Source organism: Camellia sinensis, chromosome 1, assembly GCF_055761805.1.
Source record: "Camellia sinensis isolate YWXY chromosome 1, ASM5576180v1, whole genome shotgun sequence".
NCBI lineage: Eukaryota > Viridiplantae > Streptophyta > Magnoliopsida > Ericales > Theaceae > Camellia > Camellia sinensis.
Window position 1 is genome coordinate 172,739,064 of NC_138961.1, and position 9,284 is coordinate 172,748,347.

General features: G+C 33.4%; 1 protein-coding gene across 1 annotated transcript; it reads left to right on the forward strand.

Annotated features, from left to right (window-relative positions):
• The first annotated feature begins 975 nt into the window (after window positions 1-975).
• On the forward strand, window positions 976-9,284 carry LOC114303342 (adenine deaminase). Its single transcript, XM_028248484.2, has 5 exons — window positions 976-1,312; window positions 2,839-3,126; window positions 3,349-3,454; window positions 7,297-7,405; window positions 8,955-9,284. Exons 1-5 carry the CDS (start codon window positions 1,289-1,291, stop codon window positions 9,034-9,036), a joined length of 609 nt encoding a protein of 202 aa, XP_028104285.1. The 5' UTR covers window positions 976-1,288; the 3' UTR covers window positions 9,037-9,284.

Genomic DNA, 9,284 nt, shown 5'->3' on the forward strand with positions numbered 1-9,284 from the left:
TAGATTTTTTTAGTTTTTTTTAATAATTTTTTGACTTTTAAACTAAAAGTGTTACATGTTAAACGAGACTTAAGTCCTTATGTTAATCATTTATTAGATATTTAGATAAAAAATTATCAAGTATTGTGCACATGATGATTATATTAAGATTAGGTTTGGCATCCCTTAAAAAAGTCAAACAGCCAAAAAGTCACTATCATATTTAAGTCACATCACCTTTCTACCACATCACTTCAAACTCAACCTATATTTCATAAAAAATCAAAAACTACACTTATTTAGAACATCCCAAACAACCTATAACTAAATTATCCTATTATATCTTTCATAAAAATTTAATATAATCATCATGTATATCGCACGTTATAATTTTCTGTTCAAATATCTAATAAATAACTAATAAAAAGACTATCTAAATTCAAATAATTTAATGAGAGTAATTATTAAATATAAAATATTGAATAATGTTATATGTATCAATTAATATATATACTAGTATACTAACAGAAGATGATGTAGCATCATTTGTATGGTTTTGGGTATTTATAACTTGTATAATAAATGTGGTCAATAATAATAGAATAATGCTATATGCTCTAATGAGTGTACACACTAGTGTACCAACTAGTGATGTGACATAAATATAGAGGTTTTAGGTATTTATAATTTGTATAATAAATAGGGTCATTAATGATATCATAATACTAATTAATACACTAGTGTGTTCATTAATTGATGCATGTAACACCACTAATAATAATATCATAACATTAATTAATACACTAATATATATATATACTAATTGATATATGTAGTATCACTGAAAAATAAAATATAAATGATAAATAATTGAGAAGGGTTTAATATAATTTGTTCATAAAATTACAATAAAGACACCAAATTTTTTACTAAATAAATGATCAAATGTTTGATATAAGTGTGAGGTCCACAAATTACGAACCCCACACCCATACGAGACATTTGACCACTTATTTAATAGAAAATTTAGGACATCTAAGTATTTTCCATTACAATAACCCTGCCCTCCTTCCAATGTAACGTTCGTTTCGACGAGACCCCCCTACCCCTATCTCTCTCTCTCTCTCTCTCTCTCTCCGAAGAATATTATACTACATAAATCTGATATATCTATCTACCTAAACACATCAGATTCGAAAATGCACAACACATACCTGAGCTCAATCTCTCTCTCTCTCTTCGAATCGCCGGACTGAACCAATCTCCGTATCTCTCTACTACTCTTTCAGCTCTTGGTCATTTCTCTCCTATGGCGCTTGATTCGTGCCAGGAGGTGAGACTTTTCGCTTCTCTTTCATGTCCCTGCCAATTACGCTGTTGGAAATGGACCAATCCAACTATTTCCAGCTTTCATTGTCTAATTTCACCAGCATTTTGAGATTTTTTTAATTTTCGTCGATTTATTGGTTCTGTTTGAAGATTGGCTCTACGATTCTTCAAATCTATTCGTGTTGTTAATTTTAACTTGATTGCTAGTCTTAATGCTGTTGTTTATCTAAATTTCTCATTTTTTAAAGATAATTGTTTAAAAATTCTACTTGTTTAGTTGCAAACCATGTCTAATTAATTTAACCACTGGAGGCTTTGTTTGTTTGTATGGAAAATACTTGTAGTGGAATTTTTTTAAAGAATTTATAGTTCTGTGCCCCTGCAGGTAGTAAACTGAATGGAGATAATTATTAATTGTAGCTGTTCACAATTTTCAGGAACTACTTTCAGTTGAAACAAACAGTGGAAAACAAGTGTTGGGTGTAAAGAGATATCTTTTTCTTTTTTGTTTAGCTCACTGCAGAGGCATTATAAATTTTCTACCAAAGTATATGTTGAGATATGACGAGTTTTTCGCTGAAAACTTTCAAGTAGATGTGCTAGTTTAAGCAAATGGAATGGAACCTAAGGCATTAAGTCATATCCAAATCCACTGGGTTTTGGTTTTACTACCCTATTGCCTTTGTAGTATAACTTCATTCGGACGCCCTATTGATGATATATCACCTAGAATGTTCTCTAGGGGTTTGATCTGGATTGGAGTCTGTTATGTGATTAAAACATCTTAATTGTGTCAGGCAATTCGGATGTTCTAATGAGCTTTTCACAGGTCACAAGTAAATTTATCCGAAAAATGTTGAGGACTTACTTATAGACTCTGTAGGTACTGATACTATTTCATGTGATATTGAATTATTGGATCCTCTTTGCCTGTTAATTGGTGGTGGCTCATCTGAAATTCAAATTGTTAGGTGCTTTAGATCATTCACTGTAATCCAGCTCAGAATTGTGTTCTTGAGCTATTAAGGATCAATGTGCAAGTTTCTCTAATGGCAGTGGGGATGTTTCTCATTTTGGTGCACCATTAGTTTTGAACCCTTATATACAATTATTGCCTCTTTTACAGTTCATTCGCTTCAATCAAGTTTATTTTCTCTGTGCTGCAAGTTAATTGTTCTAATATTTTAATCTTCCAAGGTTTCAAATTTCTATTTAGAGTTCCATAGCTATATTCTCCCTCTCTCAAAATAATAATAATAAAAATAAAAATAAAAAAACAAAATTGTATAATGAACCTTGACTGCAAAGATGTTTGCTATGCATTATGTCCGGGTAAAAAAGTTGTGAAACATTCTTTTAAATACAAGCTTGGATCATTTTAAGAAAATCCTTCTGCTATTTTCTTGTTGACTAGTTTCTTGAACTTGCTTTATTGTTGCTATTTCAGTTTACTTGTCCCATCCATTTGATGTCCTCTGAAATATTAAATTACACTGAAAATGGGGATTTTACTTTTTCATTTGTGTGCAGGGCCAAGATGCCTATAGCATTTTAGTGTTACCTGATGAAGGCACCACTAATTTGCAATGTGAATCACAATTACTTTTCTTGGGCCACTCAGAAGTCCCCAACTCAACTGATAGCCAGATGTGCTTGGATGCTGAATTGAATTGCCAAAACTACGTCAATCTAGATATAGAAAATGCAAATGCTTACCCCCCATGCCTTGTGGATATGGACATTGAGAAGGGAAATTCAGAGACAGCTAAAACCAATGATGAAGATGTGGAAAAATTGAAGATTGAGGGTCCGTTAACTGTAAGTTCCATTTGTGTATGCATACATACATATACATTCTCTATATGATCTCCTTATTTGAAAGTCAAAAACTTTACAATTGGGTTGACAGTGGTGTGTGATGGCAATTGATTTATAATCAATGGGCTATACATACTGCCAGCATCCTTTGTCTCTAATTTTGTTATATCATTCAATTGAAATTTGATTTTTTTAACGTCAATTAAATATGATGATTAACAGCATTTGCAGAAGACATTGCAGAGACAGATTAGCTTACAAATAGGAGAGAAGTTCGTGCAGCTTTTAATGAATGACAGCCTTGTGTCACCCAAATTCCCTTCTAGAGGTATATAGCATTCTCACTGCCTCTTTCCTGGTGAACTATTATTTTGTTTAAAACTCTGAAATTTATTTGTTTCTACATGGTCAATCCACAAATGCTATCCATATCTCCCAGTATTTACTGCATTCAACTATTAGCTTGAACTTTCTCCTCAAAATATTGTGCTGAAGAGCAAGCTGTAATGGAGCACTTTTGCCACTAAAAATGTGTACTATACCAGGCTGAAGGATGGATGTTTCAATTTTCAAGTGTATTTGCTCTTAATGGCTGAACATGTTACATATTTTGACAGAAATTGAAATAAAATAATAAATAAAACACACACCCACACACACAAAATCATGAAAAATTAAAATGAGAAACAAATCCTCTTATTAATTTTCTCACTAGATATATGCTCCCTGTGCACCAAACATCTCTAAAGGGTGGGCCTTCACTTAACAATAGGGTTGCTCCATTTTGACCCGAGCACCATGGGTTCGAAACACGGAAATAATCTCACTGCATGCACTAAGTACATTTGACCCTTCCCATATCCCGTAGTGGCAGGGGCCTTGTGCACTGGGCTACCACCAACTATGTTACATGGACTCAAGTGTGAGTGTTGAGTGGAGGTGCATATGTAGAGGTCAGGTACACCGACTAGGAAAAAAATAGTCATATTTTTTTATTTTTAATCTATTATGTGCAAGGTTTTAAAAAGCGGCTGCAACCGTTACGTAACGCCGTTATGTAACAGTTTTGGCAGTTACCGCCACCCGTTACGGTCGCTTTTGTAGTGTGATTGAGATTCACAGGTGTGTCGGCCGTAGCGGCTGCCGTAGCGGTTGCGTGGAGGTGGAGGTGCATGCACTAAATACATTTGACCCTTCCCATATCCCGTAGTGGCAAGAGCCTTGTGCACTAGGCTACCACCAACTATGTTACATGGATTCAAGTGTGAGTGTTGAGTGGAGGTGCATATGTAGAGATCAGGTACACCGACTAGGAAAAAAATAATCATATTTTTTTATTTTTAATCTATTATGTGCAAGGTTTTAAAAAGCGGCCGCAACCGTTACGTAACGCCGTTACGTAACAGTTTTGACGGTTACCGCCACCCGTTACGGTCGCTTTTGTAGTGCGATTGAGATTCACAGGTGTGTCGGCCGTAGCGGCTGCTGTAGCGGTCGTAACGGCCTGTTACGCACCGTTATGTAACGGTTCCAAACTAGTTGTTTTGAAAAAACACACAAAAAAAAAGCTGAAAATGGGGAAAGAGGGATAGAGAGAAGAGGGAAGATAAAGAGAGAAAATGGAGGAGCAAGAGATAGAGAGAGAAGAGGAAAGATGAAGGACATGTTATTGATTTGTTGAAGTTGTAAGACCTATTCTATTTTATTCAGCTGCTATCACTAAACTATTTTGTTTGTGTGTGTCTATCTATAGACTATATATTGTTTGAAAATAATAATAATAATAAGTGTGGTCATTATCTATTTGGCTTGGTTAAAATATGTATATATATATATATATTTAGGCTCTTATTTATTCTCTTACTTTTGTTATTATTTATCTTATATATAATAGTTAATGATTGATTTTTTGTATAATATAAAGTTATTAATTATTAAAATAAAATGTAAAAAACTCAATTTATAGTAATTTAAAAATATGAAATTTATTAGATTATACTTAAAAATTTACAAAAAGATCAATATTTATTTTTAACCCAATAAATATGATTATGGGAAAAAAATATGCGTATCGGTAAGTTTTTTTCAAATTGTGTGAAAAATAAAAAAATTCACGGTTTCGGTTATCGCAACCGTTACACTACGGCCTTTACACCCCACAACCGCAACCGCGTCACCGCCACCGTTACGACGACTGCAACCGCTTTTCAGAACCTTGATTATGTGAGATAGGGACAAAGCAATTGGCTCAGTGGTCCATGTAGCCATCTCTTAGGATAGTGAGAAGGTTAGAGATTCAAGATTCGCATCAAATGGAGTGACTGCAGCATTTTCATTGTAATCTAACTGACTAACCCCTTAACATTTTATTGTATGGAGAGAAAAAAAAACTATTATGTGAGATAAAATGGTGTTCTGCGTAACCTATGAAGCACGAACACCTCTTCGGAGGTCACATACAGGTGTTTGACGCATATCGAACATGTTGGAAAGTGTCGGACATGCTAGGACACTTAGGACACGCTAAGGACACGTTAAGAGCAGGTTGAGGACTACTTTTTTCAAAAAAAAAAAATAAATAAAATTTTTAATTGTTTTTACTAAAATAGTATACCAGAGGTTAATAAATTTGATAAAATTAAATATTTGACATGAAATACATATTAAATATTAAAAAATATGACATAATAAATGTATATAAAATTATATGTTTTACAAGTGTTCCCAATGTGTCGTGTCTTGCATTTTTTGAAAAAAAAAATTATTTGCGTGTCCATGTCGTATTACGTGTCCATGCTTCTTAGTATGTAACATACAATGTCAAAACAACATTTTACCCATATTACATAAATTATACAACAATATATACATATAATGATAGTGTTAAATACAAATATATAAAAATTGTCTAATGGAAATTATAAAAATGCATTTCTTATATATACAGACATAGTATCCACCAAGCAAATCTCTAGCTATAAGATCAAGTTGGAGGATAAAATGCACATTTGAAGATTGTCAAGAATAAAAAATGACTAGGGATCTAAATCCCAAATTTTTTCCATTAGGGAAAACATATTACCACCAAGACATGAATCTCGTAGTGGTTACATGCATGAATAGAAGCATGAATTTTAATTTTTTCTTGAACAAGATCTTAAAATACTAAACCCGTAAGACAACAACTTCCCTCAAAAGCTCTTAAACTTTTTAGTGAATGAGCCCGTTTATGTGTACAAAGCTCTCATAGCCTTCCATGTGTGCAAACCACACTTAATTTTGCAAAAATAAAATGTTGTTTAACCTATATCTATAAAATAATTTTTTAATTTGCTCCTCTAAAATCTTATATATTGTTTTACATTTCAAAAAAGTCCCTGTGATTGTTTGAAAATTTATTCTTGCTGGTATTTTCTACTTCTTTTGTGATGAATACATGGGTTAAGTACGCATCATGTCTTCTTATATTTCAATGAATATTTGTTTTTTCCTCTTTGTGTTTCTTCTCTCAAGCTATATGGTGTAGGACAAGGAGGGTGTGAGGGATGACCATTACGGTCCAAGTCATGGTCAGGGTTGGGATTGGGGAAACCATCCCTAGACATAACCCTTTACCGTAATATTGCTATCCCAAGCCAAAAACTTGGCTACCATTGCTCTTGGAGAGACAACCTAGAGAGTGAGGTGAAAGCATAGAAGCAAAAAATTGCACCAGGACAATCATAGTGAGGTTACCAACTAAACATGAAGAGACTTAAGTCCAAGAATTCCCAAAACCAAAGTTTTATTCCTTGTTAGGCTACCCAAATGCCTAAGCTTAGGGAATGCGCTCAATAATGAAAGCTCTCACAACTTGGATCTTCAGATGAGCATGATGTAGAAAATGATTTCTCTTACATATCTCCTCTTCTTTCATTTTCTTGCCCTCCCCCCCTTTTTATTGAAGAAAACACTACAATTGTAAATAGCCTCATCTTACAAATTTCAGGTATTCTGTTTTCAGAAATCATTTCATGTATTCATTTAATTAGGAGATACGTACTGTTAAATCATTAGTTTACATTTTCTCATGTATCCTCTTGTATTTTGTCTTGGACATTTCCTACTGAATATCTATGATGTTTACAGCTGTATGATATGTCATAAAACAATATTTCTTTGATGTAACAGATAAATCTACAGTTGAAAAGGTTCATGAAACTCCCAATAACAGAATGAGGAAATATAAGCGCTCTGCTTCATTCAATTCAAGAAAAGTTGTTGTCCTGTTCTCTGTCTTGTAAGTTCAAGACCCATCGTGTCATGCATTTACTTGCCTTAGAAGTTCATTTTAAAACTATATTTTCTGAATTGCAATTGCGCATTGTTTGAATAAGGTCTTAGATTTGAGATTTTAGAAACATACGTTTTTCTTTCTCTTTTTATTTTTGTGTCAATTTGTTGTTAACATCTTAATGTGTCATGACAATAATTTGTGATCTGGCTCTTAATCCTTCATCTGTTTGCATCACTGGGCATTGCTCTACATATGCACAATTATTAGTTGAGCTTTAATTATCTGAGTCTGAGATAATTAGACTTGAACAAATTTTCTGTTGCAACATCAAAGGTCAGCATTGTACCTCTATGTTGTGTAATCATCATGAATGAATTGAGTATAGTCAGGATGAGTTCTTGTGGTGCATATGCTTTGCTGGTAATAAAGTTTTAGTAAATGACAAAGTAAGAGTAAATTTTAAGTCTCAAATTTAGGGATATGCTTCTTTAAGGATAAGCAAAGGTAAGATACGAGATGCTACACCCCTAGTGTTGAAAATTCACGGTGAAGAGAGAACCATGAATCAGCATTTTGTGATCCCAGAACACATCATCGATTGGGGGGTGGTTACATCTGTGAAATAGAGTGAGAAAGAAGAAGTCACAGGTGCTTCTACTAGAGTAATGTCCAATTATTATTAAGACAAAAGGCTTTATGATACCTAATGTTGACTATTTGAGAATGGGATATGTGAAATGCATGTTGGGATTATAAATATTTTAGCACGACATGTAAGGGGGATAAGTCAGATAGTTTGTTAGTGGATTTGGGCATGTCAAAGAAGAGATGTCTGGAACTTGTGAGGAGAAGCTATATGAAAGGACAATGATTTCCTTAAATTTTATAGAACACAAAACAGATACAGAAAAATTGTATAGGATTTTCATATCTAATACCAACTTGCAAGGGATAAGCTTTCTTCACATGAGAACAATTTTGCTGTTCTATCAACTTTATTCAAAGATCCTACTTTTCTTTGAAAATTTGTACCTTCATTAGAGCTTGTTAGTCCTACTTTTATGAAGGATCCTTTTTTCTCTTCTGTGAATGGAATTTCATTCTGAGATAAGTGTCCACTACAGTGCTACCTATGCCATATGAATGGTTTTACCTTGCCATTGCACTGACACGTGAAGAAAAGTCTGAAATAACAGATTAATCAAAGCAGTGCCTACTGTAGGGTAGGGTCATGCATATAAATTTTCAAAAGGATTTCACATATGAAATAGTTGGTCACATTTGTGCATGCCTATCGTAGGGCCATACATATAAATTTTCTTTGTTCTTGATTCAGTAGTATTTAACCCTACAAACTATTGTGGACCCCTTATTCATTTTTGAAACCCTAATGGAAAGGAAAATTTTAATATCTTTAAAGCTAGAATGCAGGAATTCCATTTCTAGTCATGGTTGTAGTTAGCAACTGTATTTTTGTTTTATTTTATTTATTTATTGTCTTTCTTCTTTTCTTTTTTTCTAACCGTTGAATTGTGGATTTTCCTTTTTTCAGGTCAAGTATGGGAACAATTATTCTGATATATTTGACACTCAGAGTGAGACAGATTGGTGATGGGTACATTCACGGCGGATAAGTTCTACATTTACATGCCCTCCCTCCGGTGCTTGATCTTCCTTAGTGAAGGAGTCTCTCTAATACTCTTGTTAGGGTTTTATTCTATGTTTATTTTTATTTTTGGGTTTAATTTTAAATTATCCTTTTGTGCTTTTTCTTCACTGTAAATAATTTGAACTTATTACATCCATAATTTGAGCTGATGCTCCCCCTTGGATTATGTTAAGTCATGCTTGTTCAAATGAAATAATGCCAATTTTGAGGTAA